This window comes from Lissotriton helveticus, chromosome 4_1 (assembly GCF_964261635.1).
Source record: "Lissotriton helveticus chromosome 4_1, aLisHel1.1, whole genome shotgun sequence".
NCBI lineage: Eukaryota > Metazoa > Chordata > Amphibia > Caudata > Salamandridae > Lissotriton > Lissotriton helveticus.
The window spans coordinates 1,814,869,192-1,814,882,963 of NC_136063.1; the positions used below are offsets into that span (position 1 = coordinate 1,814,869,192).

Here is a 13,772-nt window from a genome sequence, read left to right on the forward strand (position 1 = left end):
ATGCAAAGTGATTTATTTGATTAACAGTAGTGGTCCTGTATTGTGAAGGTAGCATGTCAAGATAAAGACATCAGACATATGTGGGCCAATTCTCAAAGGCATTTTGTAGTATGTAAAGTAGTGTTACTGTGGAACTATATTACATAATCTTATATGCCTTTGTACTCCTGCAGTACTAATTATCCAGTATTTGGGTGTCTTTCATAGATTCACATGCCTGAATCATTCCCAGTCGTCGAGACGGGAGCCTCCGGTATATAAAAAGTAATGTCCTAGAGACATACATAGAAAAGAATAGGCCCAAAGGTCTCACTTTAGTAGCCTATCCACGTCCTTTTGCAGGAAGGACCAAACAGAGCAGGCCCCAAGGGTCCCACCTTGGTGGCCTATCTGGGTCCTTTTGTAAAAAGGACCAAATAAAGTAAAACAGCCAATCAGCTACTACCTCCTTCTAGAACCTTCCTGCCAGGAGCCCAAGTCTCTCAGATTTTCTACCGCACGTTGTGCTAGGGAGTCTCCACCTGAGTTCTCCTCAGGAATTTCTCTTTTCTCTTCAAAAACCACTTTAATTATTCTCTACAGTTATGTCCGATAGTCAGAAGAAGGGTCTTTTACGGGCTTGTTCCTCCTGCAGCAAGAAAAGACTTCACATTGAGGATAAACATGAGACATGTTTATATTGCCTCTACCCTCACCACCAGGCAAAGGACTGCAAAATATGTCGGACCTTCTCCAACAAGACCCTCAAGGACCGAGAAGGTCGACTTCTGTTGTGGCTCAACCGGCTCAAGACCAAGACTGATGACTTGGTGTCCGAAGGTGAGAGTGTGTCTGGAGTGTCGCATTTTTCCTTGAAGAGGCAAAGGGTTTCTTCCCCTAGCCCCACAGACACCCCTCCTATGAAGACTTCTAAAAAGTCCTCAGAGGGCAAGCCATCAGTCTGGCAAGGACCTGCCTGTCCCCGGGAAGCAGCCACTAGTCCCGGCGACGACGACGACAGCGTCGATGGTGCATTCAGCACAGAAAACCATCTCAACGTCGACGACGACAGTGTCGACGACGACGGCCTCATCGGCTTCCTCCTCGACGACGAGGACGACGCCTTCATAGTCGGCGAGTAGACCTACGCCGTCGACCATCCCGGTCACTCCATCGACGACGAGACCCTCGTCGAAGGCGCCGACGACGACGACACCGTCGACGAGAACAACGCCGTCTACGAAGTCTACCTCGTCGACGAGGATCATTCCGTCGACGGTGGGAAAGCCGTCGGCGACGAGTACACCGTCGACGGTGGGGACTTTACTGCCGACGAAACTGACGTCGAAGAAGACACCGTCGTCGCAGCCACCGTCGACGACGACTAAATTACCGTCGACGAAAATACCTACCACGACAACGTCGCTTCCAGCGTCGACGTCGACAGGACCCTGGAAGGAGTCTGCACTCCTATCCCACGCCATGGATGCCTTTCCACCGCAAGTGAGCCATGTCACTGTGAAAATTACTAAACGGCCTATTACGCCGCAGCAGACCTCGCCCGGTAGAATACAACAACTTCCTCCGGCCTGTCTACTACAAGGTCAGGAGTCTGACGAGGACTCCTTTACGCAGGCTACTAGTCCATCAGACCTAGTCCTGAAATGCCAAACCACAGACGAGGAGCCGGAAGAGGAGGAAGACCTTCTACAACAACAGGTCCAACCTCCATCCCAGACACAGGTTACTCCTATGGTGTGTGTCTCCGCATCCATCGTCTCGGACCTACAATTCCTCATCCAGGATTATAAGGAAAGGTTCCCGGAGAAACATTCTGCGTCAGCACTTCCAGCAGCACAGGCGCCAGCTCCTTCATCTCGCCATAGACCAACTCCCCTGGTCATTGAGAAGACACAGGTACCAATTCAGGACGCTCCCTCATCTGACGATGAGGAGAGGGAACAGGAGGAAGGTGAAGTCGATGACGACCAGTCGGACCCGGATGCAGACCAAGATTATGTGGCACATTCTCCAGCCTCTCCGGATCCACAGACCTCGGAGTCTCCACCCGCAGACATCGGTGGATTCCACAACATCATTGAGCGGGCTGCCAAGAGGTTCCATATGTCCATGGAAACTCAGGAAACTGAATGCTTCCTTTATGACTTCAAGGAGCCCACTAGGAAGACTTCGAGATCAATCCCCATAATTGACTACATCTGGAAGCAGGGCAAACAACTCATGCAAGCAGCTGCTTCTATACAGGTGGTGGTGCCCAGGCTTGATAAGAAATACAAGGCCACCTCCACGGCACCGGCATGCCTGACAGGTCACCCCAAACCAGATTCCGTGGTGACTCAAGCGGCGCAGAAGAACTCACGAAATCCAGCCTCGCCTCTATCGACGCCACCTGATAAGGAGGGCAGGAAACTGGATGCCGTTGGCAAACGCTTTACTACCACTTCGGCCATGACGGTCAAAGTGGCTAATTCAATAGCCCTCCTGGGCCGTTACAATCGCCAACTCTGGGCGGACATTGCACCCTATCTTTCAAATCTGCCGGAGGATGTCAGAGAGGAGGCACATTCACTTCTCTTGGAAGGACAGACCTCTGCCTCAGAGCTCATCGATTGTGCCATTGATGCCGCCATGACTGGTTTCCGGCAACTGGCAGGGGCTGCAGTCCTGCGGCGACAGGGCTGGCTCAAGGCCACCACTTTCCGCCAGGAGGTGCAAACCAGGATATTAGATATGCCTTACGATGGCCAGCATCTGTTTGGGGAACAGATTGACGCGGCCCTTACCACCATAAAAAAGGACACGGATACTGCCAAGGCTCTGGGTACTTTACAATTCCGGACCCAGTCCTTTCGTGGCAACCGGGGAAGAGGCCAACCTGCATACAAAGGTTCCTATCAGACTCGGTCTTCCTACACATATTCACAGTCCAAGCCGCAGTTTCAACAGCGACAACCTCAACAAGGACGACCGTCTTCCTACGGCAAGTCCAATTACCGAGGAAGAGGCCAAAAACGACCTGCTGGCAACAGACAATGACTTGTCTCCCTCGCTAGCCCCTCCACCACTACATTCTTTAAGACTTGGAGGGAAACTGAAATACTTCCATCGCAATTGGCAAACTATAACAACGGATCGGTGGGTACTCCAACTCATTCGATTTGGACATTCCCTAGAATTCACCTCTATCCCCCCAACGACGCCACCGTGCCAGCGATCACACAGGCACCTACGATTACTTCTTCAGGAAATAGCTTCCATGCTGCGGAAGGGAGCAATAGAGAGAGTTCCACGGGCCCACAAGAATCAGGGTTTCTACTCTCACTTCTTCCTAATCCACCAAAAAGGAAAGAAATGGCGACCAATCCTGGATCTCAGGGCACTCAACGTGTTCCTAAAGAAACAATCGTTTCGTATGGTGACTCTGCAAGAAATCCTTGGTCTTCTGGAGAAAGGGGACTACATGACGTCCTTAGACCTCCAGGACGCCTACTACCATATACCTATTCTCACAGGAAGTTCCTCAGGTTTGCGGTGGCAGGACAGCACTACCAATTTCGGGTCCTTCCATTTGGCCTCAAATCGGCCCCGAGGATCTTTACCAAATGCCTATCACCAGTGGCAGCATTTCTTCGTCAACAAGGCCACCAGGTGTTTCCATACCTGGACGACTGGCTGGTGAAGGCACCGACGGCGGCCGCCGCAGCCTCATCCTCCAGTGCCTGTCTGGATATTTTCCACCGCCTAGGACTGACCCTCAACACCGCCAAGTCAACTCTGGAACCCACCAAGGTCATCACGTTCCTTGGAGCGACTCTGGACACGGACCGTGTCAAGGCTTTCCCCTCTCAGGAGAGAAAAATCAAACTCATCTCCTTGGCCAAGGCAGTGGCTTCGCGGAAGACTCTTCCGGTCCGCACGTTCAAGTCCCTCCTTGGCATGATGTCTTCATGCATACTGCTCATTCCACACTGCCGCCTGAAAATGCGTCCACTACAGGAAGCACTGACAAAGCAGTGGACTCAAGCCACAGGTTCTTTCGAGGACCGCATACGAGTCACTCGACCCATTATCAATCATTTGCAATGGTGGACATCTCTCCACCATCTGTCAAAGGGTCTGCCGTTCCTGCTCCCAGCAGAGCCACACGTAATAACTACGGATGCGTCCCTGGAAGGCTGGGGAGCAGTCCTCCAGGAACTCCAGATCAACGGCAAATGGACGACACAGGAAACCAAGCTCCATATCAACCTGTTGGAGTTGCGGGCGGTTTTCCTAGCTCTACAGGCGTTTCTTCCACGCATTCGTCACTCCCCAGTGCTCGTCAGGACGGACAACACCACGACGATGCACTACCTGAACAAACAGGGGGGGACGCGTTCCATCTCGTTATCTCGAGAATCGCAAAGAATCTGGAACTGGCTTCTGGCACATGGAATAGCGTTGAAAGCGGAGTACGTCCCGTGCAAGGACAACGTCTTGGCGGACGCACTGAGCAGAGAGAAGTCTCCTTCCCACGAATGGGAACTGGACAGGGAGGTGCTGGACCGTATCTTCCAGGAGTGGGGCACCCCGAACATAGACCTCTTTGCCACCAGAGAGAACGCCAAATGCCCAAGCTTCGCAAGCAGGCATCACCACTCAGGAACCCTCGGGAATGCATTTTCCATTGCATGGCGCAACGTCTTTGCGTACGCCTTTCCGCCATTCCCACTGATACCCAGGGTTCTCAGGAAGATGAAATCGGAACCCTGCACTCTGATCCTCATTGCTCCGTCCTGGCCGAGGCAGCACTGGTTCACGGAGCTTCATCGCCTCTCTGCCCGGCCCCCTCTTCGCCTGCAGCAGTTTTCGGCCCTGATCACGATGTCTCAAGGGCAGGTTCTCCACCCGAACCTGAGCTCTCTGAAGTTATCAGCCTGGCTCCTGAATACCGCGAATTCAGCCATCTGAACATCCCGCAGGATTGCAGAGATGTCCTTGCGAAAGCTAGAGCGGTCAGCACTAACAAAACCTACTCACTAAAATGGAAGCGATTCTGTTCCTGGTGTGTGGATCAAGGCTTGCACCCCTTCCATGCCACTCCACAGCAGCTGCTACCATACCTGTTACACCTTGCGCATACATCCATCAAAGTGCATCTAGCGGCGATTTTCAAGGTTCACAAGGACGGCTGCAGGCCCATCTTTGTGGGCGGACAGGCTCATCAAACAATTCCTAAAAGGTCTATTCAGGTCCTTTCCACGACCACGGCCTATTCCTCCATCGTGGCACCTCAATGTGGTTCTTCATCAACTAATGAAGCATCCCTTCGAACCCATCCATAAGGCAGAGATCAAGTTCCTCTCTTGGAAAACGGCCCTCCTCCTGGCACTAACCTCTGCCAGAAGGGTCAGTGAATTGCAGGCTCTATCCATCCAGGATCCTTTTCTTCAATTCAGAGAGGACAGAGTCATTCTGAGGACTAACCCTCGCTTCATTCCGAAAGTCCCCTCGGACTTCCATCTTAATGAACCAGTGGTGCTTAGATCGTTCTTTCCGAATCCTACCACGGCAGCTGAAAGAACTCTACATTCTCTAGATCTAAAGAGATGTCTTAAATTCTACATCGATAAGACACAACACTTTCGAAAGTCATCCCAGCTCTTTATTGCCTTTAGTAGACCGAGGCTGGGCATGCCCCTGACAAAGCAGAGCATCTCAAGATGGATCTCTTCTGCGATCACCTTTTGTCACGACAAGGCCGGACGGCCTTTAGATTTTTGTGAGGTATCAAGGGCCCCCTGGTACGGATCAAGATCCTGGGTCAGGGAAAACATACAATGTGAAGGTATACACCCAGGCTATCTGAACAACAAAACACTATCTATGCACATGCACTAGCTGTTACCAAAGAAGAGAGTATAAACTATAACACAAACAATAAAATTGATATCAAAACCAGTTTGTTTTAATTTAAGAACAGATTAATTTTTACAATAAAATCTTTTGTGGACATGATGAATTGATGCAAAAAAGTGATTCTTTATATATAAAACATATGAATTAAAAACATTGAAAGGACAAAACTATGTGTCCTATCTACTGTTGCTGTGGCTGTAGTATGTCAGTCAACGCGTTTCGACACGTCGTGGTGTCTTCATCAGGACAATTATATTTTCAGCCAATTTTATCTGGTTGGACTTTTTAATATAAAGTCTTTCAATTCTTCTTTTTGAGACACGATAAGTGAGGCACCTTTATTTCTAATATGGCATGTGAAATCTTTAGTTTCGAGTTTCACTGCTCCCTTCCCACTTAACGTGTTTTCAACTCTTTAAGAATTTTCTTAGTTCAGAGGTCCCTTTGTGAACGTTCTCGGGAAAGCCTTCCAAGTATGACGTTCACAGACTTAAGGCCGGTAACTGATGTTGGTGAAGGTTTCCAAACTACCGCGGGCGGAACCGATGTTTGCACGTGGCTTTTAGAATCTTTTTCCGATGAGACCACCGTTCAGTATTTCATTCCTGCACGGAGGGCGTCGTCGGATGAATCGGTCTTTTTTTGAAACCGTGGAAAGCAGCAGTTAGCTTCACGGAGCGCGCACATCTATCGGGACTCGATTTTCTCAGTCTTTACTGGAGTCTGTGTGGCGCTTTCTGTTGTGGTAATCGCATCAGGAAAACGGCAGCTCTTGTGAAAACGGAAGGATCCTTCCGTTTTCACAAGAGCTGCCGTGAAGCTAACTGCTGCTTTCCACGGTTTCAAAAAAAGACCGATTCATCCGACGACGCCCTCCGTGCAGGAATGAAATACTGAACGGTGGTCTCATCGGAAAAAGATTCTAAAAGCCACGTGCAAACATCAGTTCCGCCCGCGGTAGTTTGGAAACCTTCACCAACATCAGTTACCGGCCTTAAGTCTGTGAACGTCATACTTGGAAGGCTTTCCCGAGAACGTTCACAAAGGGACCTCTGAACTAAGAAAATTCTTAAAGAGTTGAAAACACGTTAAGTGGGAAGGGAGCAGTGAAACTCGAAACTAAAGATTTCACATGCCATATTAGAAATAAAGGTGCCTCACTTATCGTGTCTCAAAAAGAAGAATTAAAAGACTTTACATTAAAAAGTCCAACCAGATAAAATTGGCTGAAAATATAATTGTCCTGATGAAGACACCACGACGTGTCGAAACGCGTTGACTGACATACTACAGCCACAGCAACAGTAGATAGGATACATAGTTTTGTCCTTTCAATGTTTTTAATTCATATGTTTTATATATAAAGAATATCACTTTTTTGCATCAATTCATCATGTCCACAAAAGATTTTATTGTAAAAATTAATCCGTTCTTAAATTAAAACAAACTAGTTTTGATATCAATTTTATTGTTTGTGTTATAGTTTATACTCTCTTCTTTGGTAACAGCTAGTGCATGTGCATAGATAGTGTTTTGTTGTTCAGATAGCCTGGGTGTATACCTTCACATCGGACGGCCTTTAGACTCACGAGTCAAAGCTCATTCGACTAGAGCCATGTCTACGTCTGCGGCGCTGTTCGCTGGAGTGCCGATATTGGACATCTGCAGAGCGGCGACATGGAAGTCCCCGCACACCTTCACCAGGCACTACTGCCTGGATACTGAGCTGATGAAAGATGCAGCAGTGGGCCGAGCAGTGCTTCGCCATCTATTCCAGTGAGGTGAGCCCTACTACATCCCTCCATCCTTTACGGGTATGCACATTCTATTACTGTATTTATATGCCATTGCATTTTGTGCTTTATAGTCATGTGATATGTATTATCTACATGTTCATACCTGATCTTCATACAGAATGTGCATAATGTATTGCTCGCTACTCTGATTCAGGCATGTGAATCTATGTAAGACACCCAAATACTGGATAAGAAATGCGTTACTTACCTGTAACTGCAGTTATCCGGTATTAGTGTCTTTCATAGATTCACATGCACCCTCCCGCCTCCCCTGGCTGGGCTTACCTTTCTCTCTAATGAGTTTACGCCTAACTAGCTTGCTGCGTACGAAAATCTGAGAGACTTGGGCTCCTGGCAGGAAGGTTCTAGAAGGAGGTAGTAGCTGATTGGCTGTTTTACTTTATTTGGTCCTTTTTACAAAAGGACCCAGATAGGCCACCAAGGTGGGACCATTGGGGCCTGCTCTGTTTGGTCCTTCCTGCAAAAGGACGTGGATAGGCTACTAAGGTGAGACCTTTGGGCCTATTCTTTTCTATGTATGTCTCTAGGACATTACTTTTTATATACCGGAGGCTCCCGTCTCGACGACGGGGAATGATTCAGGCATGTGAATCTATGAAAGACACTAATACTGGATAACTGCAGTTACAGGTAAGTAACGCATTTCTTCTTGTGTGAATACATTGGTTTTTGAGTCTGCTTGCTTGATTAGAAAAATAAACACAAATACAAAATGAAAAAGGCTAAATAAAAATATTTTCACCCAGGGGATACCACAAATCAAGTGTTTTCCTCAAGTATGCTAGCTCTGGATTTAAAGCTGGAGTTTGGCACAGGCAAAGTAGGTCAGAAATTATTTTGTTAGTTTGTGTTTTATGAGTCTTGTTCTGCACTCAACATTTTTTATATTAATTTTTGTGATCAAGATTTTTGAAAATTTTATTTAGAAAGTTTGAAAGCAGTTTGATAAGCTGATGCAAAGCCGATGCAAAGCCATCTCCTGAACTTAGTTTATACTGGCCATGGCCATCGTAAAAGCTATGCAACATCTTGCCTTATGTTATTTGCAGCTTCAATTGGACTGTCGCAGGGCTGCAAGATAGAAACTTAGATACTCAATGGGTAAATTCCTTCTGCATCCAGCTCTGATTGAACTTATTTTCTTCGGCATATGCTGTCTACCACATTTCTATCCTGCTTTTCCTAGTTAATTTGTTTTGTGTTGGTGCAGTGTTTTATGCAGCATTACTCGTTTTTCCTTATTGATTATTTTATAAGGTATGCAGTTCACTTCTCCGTCTGTGGCTTGGTTTTCTCTTAATGTTAAAAGTGCTGCTGCTACCATTTAACCTTCAGTAATTTCCACTGAAGATACTTGAGAAACGTTCAATTCGATTTTAAGTGAAAATCTCCCATATCTAGGCTTATTGTGGAGTTATTTGTTTTAGTAATACATAGGGAGTCATTGAACATAAAAGGTTGTGACACACAGTAGGGCATAACTAGTGTCATTAGAACGGTGTTGTTTAAAAATGGATTTACAAGCTATTATGTATTTGATTGTTTAGTTAAATTGCTGTATTGTGAGCTGGCTTTAATTATTAATTTACTATTTAAATTAGTTTTCAGTGTTCTATTTTATGCAAAGTTTCTTACCTGGTTAATAATTTTTTTCAATAAATGCAATTTTATTTAAAACTTGCAAATATGCACTTTAGAGGTACATTTTCTTATACTTGCTCTATTTTGTATTCGTTAATAATTATTTAATAATTCTTTCTAACACAAGGCATATTACTTAGTACATACTAATTTGATGCTTTCCTATGTGTTTGTTTGAGAATTAATATTGTATGATGAAGGAATGGAGTAAAAATTTAATTTTTTTGAACCTGTGACATTAAACTGATTTGGTAAACTTAGACCTCTCTTGCTTGAAAAAAAGTAATTGGAGATTTCTATATAGCCGATGCTAAATATAGAAGATGACTGATGTCTCATAGTTCACTATATTGTAGAGTGGTTGATGTTACGTATACCTATCTGCTATTAAACTCACTCTAAATATTTGGGGCTTACAGTAGATGTGAAAGGGTTATTTATGTATAGTTTTTTATTGCAGAGGCAGAGGAAACCCTTCTTATCGACATATCGACAAACAGTGAGTATGGACGGTTATTTTGATTTCTTCTTTGGGTGAACAGTGTTTCCATCCCCTTATTCTTTTTGTCTCATTTCTGCCTTAACCCTGTTTATTGCACGTTTTCTTGCTACTGTTTCAAGGCAGCAGTTGTTTCCCTTCCTGTTAAAAGTCCCTGCTCTCTCTTGATCTTGTTTCTCTTTTCCCTACTGTTTTTACTGCACCTCCCACCAGCCCCGGCTTGTTCTCCTTAAACAATTCCTCCACCCACGGCAGCTTGTTGTAGCTCAGCTCCCTTTTACGGTATGGTGATTGGGCTTAGTTTATTTTTTATTTATTTTTATTTTGAAAGTTTAATATAGCGCGAACCAGACTCTTGCGAGTATCGGAGCGCTTTACATGACAAGTAGAAATATATACAGAATATATTACGATATAGTGAATCACGCAATAAGGAAGTGCTAGATAAGTCTTGAACAAGAAAGGCAGTGCGATGCTAGTGCAAAATGGCAAAGATACGCATAAGGACGCGTATAAGCGAAGAAAAGCAAGTAATAAAGTACAGTGAATAGATAAAGCGTTCACGTGAATTGAGCCATGAGGATAGCTTTAACTTCTCTTTTGAAGGAAGCCGAGGAAGGGTTCATTCTAGTTTCACTGGGCAGCGCATTCCATATCCTTGGAGCCATACTGGAGAAGGACCGGTTATACGTTTTTTTCTTGGCAAATCGTTGAGGCTGTAGGAGGAAAGTCTTGGCACTCCTGGAAGCTCTGCTGCCTGCTGAGAGCACCAGTTTCTGAGCTAGGTATAGTGGGGTGTTGTGGTAGAGAGCCTTGTGTGTCGTACAAGCGATTTTTAAATTAATTCCGGCTTCAAACGGTAGCCAGTTGAGGGCTCAAGTCTGGGGATATGTGGGCATTTCTCTTAGAGCCTGTGATGAGTCTCGCAGCAGAGTTGATCGTGGCTCTTAGTGGGGCTGTCGATGACCTCGGGAGTCCGCATAGGGTTACTGCTCCGTATTCCAAGCGAGGGATAACTAAGGCTTGAACAGCTTGTTTGAAATCATAGGCGGGCAGATAGGGTTTCAGTTTTCTCAGGGTCATTAGGTGGAAGTTGGCTCCCTTTGTTGAGGTGCTGATGTGTTTCAGCATCTTGAGGTTATTGTCCAGCGTTACCCCCAGAGATTTTGCTGAGTCGACTATGATTGGTTGTCCATTGAGAGCTGTTAGATGCTTCATCCAGTCTGTGATAGTTTGAGTTTTGTTAGGGGGGGGCGATTACAAGGAATTCCGTTTTGAGGGAGTTAAGTTTCAAGTAGTTTTCGGCCAGCCAGATTTGGGGTTTTTGTAGTGTGGAGTTGAGTGATTTGATGTCTTCCAGAGAGTGAATTTTGATGTAGATTTGGGTATCGTCAGCGTACATGTGGAATTGTATTTTGGAGAGGCTGAGAAGATCAGTGAGGGGTTCCATGAAAAGGTTGAAAAGGGTGGGAGAGAGGGAGGAGCCTTGAGTAACTCCCAGAGTGACAGACAAGAGGGAAGGACAAGGATTGATTGACCTTGAATCTTTGGGATCTGTTTTGGAGGAAGGAGGCGAACCAGTTAAATACACTTCCAGATAACCCCATGCTATGTTTCAAGAGATTCAGCAGGTTGTCGTGTTTGACAGTTTCAAAAGCTGATGACAGGTCGAGTAGGATTAACAGACAGGCTTCATTTTGGTCGAGGATTTTTAGAGCGTCATCTACTACATGTGTCATGGCTGTTTCTGTGCTGTGACCTGCTCTGAAACCAGATTGATCGTTTCAACCTGCTGAACCAATTTCAATGTGACAGTTCAGTTGTATGTTAACGTATTTTTCCAGGAGTTTAGCTAACATAGGGATGTTGGAGTTCGGACGATAGTTATTAGGGTCAGTGGGATCTGCTGTGGGTTTCTTTAGGATAGGCGAGACCTGCCCCGTTTTCAAGGTGTCTGGAATGGATCCTTGCAGGAGGGAAGTATTAATGATCTTGGTCCAGAGGGGAAGTAAGAGAGGAGTGAAGTCTTTTAAGTAGTTGGCCGGGGGCGGGTCAGTGAAGTGATTGGATGGTTTCAGCGCGTTAAGCGTTTTTAGTATGGTATCTTCATTGTAAGTGTTGAAGTGGGACCATGAGGCATTGTTTTTTAGTTTAAAAAGTGGGAGATCATTGGCTGGGGCATCAGCAAGGGACAGTGATGGGCTCTCTTTCAGGTCCGAGATGGATATAAGGTCCTTGAGTAGGTCTGATTTAATGGATTCTGTCTTAGAAGCGAAGAAGGAGGCAAATTCGTCACAAGAGGGAGTAGCGAGAGGGCTGATGTTAAGAACCTTAGGTAGGCTCTTGGTTCGGGCTTTGATAAGATCGAAGAGTTTTGTGGGGCGGTTCTTGGCTAGGTCTAGTTGAGATCTGAAGAAATCGGTTTTAGATTTTCTGATTTTTCTAAAGTAAGAGTTCCTGGTGGTTCTGAGAAGTTTGAAGAGGTCGGTGTAGGGTGTAGCTCTCCGCGTCGTTCCATTATTCTAAGAGAGCGTCTGACATCATTTAGCCTCTCATCGTACCATGGTTGGGAATTTTTAGAGGAGGTTCTCTTCTGTTGTAGTAGGGCAATTTTGTCTAGGAGGTTGTTCATGGAGTGAAAGTAGTAATTTGTCCGCTCCTGAACATCAGCTAGGTCTTCCGGAGGACTAAGAGGGTTTGAGTTATCTAGGGCTGAGAGGTCAGATCTTACAATTTTAAGGTTTCTCTTCCAGATTTTGGTTCTCATGGGTTGAGTAGGGAGTCGAGTAATGGTTTCCGAGATTTGGAAAGTAATGATATGATGGTCAGACCAGTCGCAAGGGAGTATCAAGTCTAGCTGGGTGGAATCCGCTTTGGATATTATTAGGTCGAGAGTTGCACCCTTGTCGTGTGTTGGGCTGTTGCATAGTTGGGTGAGATTGAGGTCTGTGAGGAAGGCTTTGAGGCTGTTTACCCCAGGGTCGTTGTGGTCGTCCCAGTGAAGGTTGAAATCCCCTAAGAAAATTTGCTTAGATTGTTGGTTGTTATTTAAAGCTAGAATGTCCATGAAGTGTTATATGAAGGTGAGGTTATCTCCCGGAGGATGGTAGAAGGCGTGAAGAGAGCAGATTTGGTTGTTGTTGTTGTCAATGTTTAGGCAAAGGTATTCGCATGATGAAATAGGAGGGGCATTGGTATTGGTCGCAGTCAGGCCGATCTGGTGTATGCAGGCTATCCCACCACCAAACCTGTCGGCTCTGTCGAGTCTGGTTATGTTATAGTTAGAGGGTAGCAAGATGTCCATGATGGGAGTAGAAGTTTCCTTTAGCCAGGTTTCTGTAAGGATCATAGTCTGGTTTATTTGAGATAAGTAGGTCAGCTATATCAGCTGCATGTCTGGAGGCGGACCTGCAGTTTAGGAGGATACAGCTTGTCTGTGGATGGGAGATGATTGTGGTGGGTTCGGCAGTGATGGGGATTCTAGTGAGGTTATTTTCTACAATGCCTTTGGATTGAGTCTGGAGGCTCTATGAGTGTTGAGCAGAATGGTAGGTATTCTGGGGTCTGTAGGCGGGTTATCTGGACTGACTAACAGTCCCGCGCTCTGAGGAGGGTGAGGCTGCTCGTAAGAGCAGAGGAGGGCCCCTAGATCTTATTCAGATAAAGGGTTAGACCCCTTGATAGGGTGGGAAGTGGCATTAGGGAGAGGGAATGTGCTCCAACGTGCAGAGCCGTGGGCTTGGGAGATTGTAGGAAGACAATGGATGCAACTATAGATCTTGGGGGAAGGGAACGGATTGAGTTCCTGTTTAATGCAAGAGGACTTTGTTTGTTGTAAGATAAGGTTGTGAAGGGATCGGATGTCCGATTTGACTTGTTGAAGGTATGATAGTATCAAGTCAAGTTTGTAATCAGAC

At 46.0% G+C, this 13,772-nt stretch overlaps 1 protein-coding gene across 5 annotated transcripts in view; it reads left to right on the forward strand.

Annotated features, from left to right (window-relative positions):
• The window catches only part of OCRL (OCRL inositol polyphosphate-5-phosphatase), a 475,965-nt gene that overhangs the window by 57,439 nt on the left and 404,754 nt on the right, over nucleotides 1–13,772 (forward strand). For all 5 annotated transcript variants that reach the window (XR_013610641.1, XM_078688434.1, XM_078688437.1 and 2 more), the window contains exon 4: nucleotides 9,817–9,855. Coding sequence is in view for 4 of the 5 variants with exons in the window: in XM_078688434.1 (XP_078544560.1) it covers nucleotides 9,817–9,855 (39 nt within the window). In the remaining variant the exon portion in view is untranslated. The remainder of the gene's footprint in view (nucleotides 1–9,816; nucleotides 9,856–13,772) is intronic.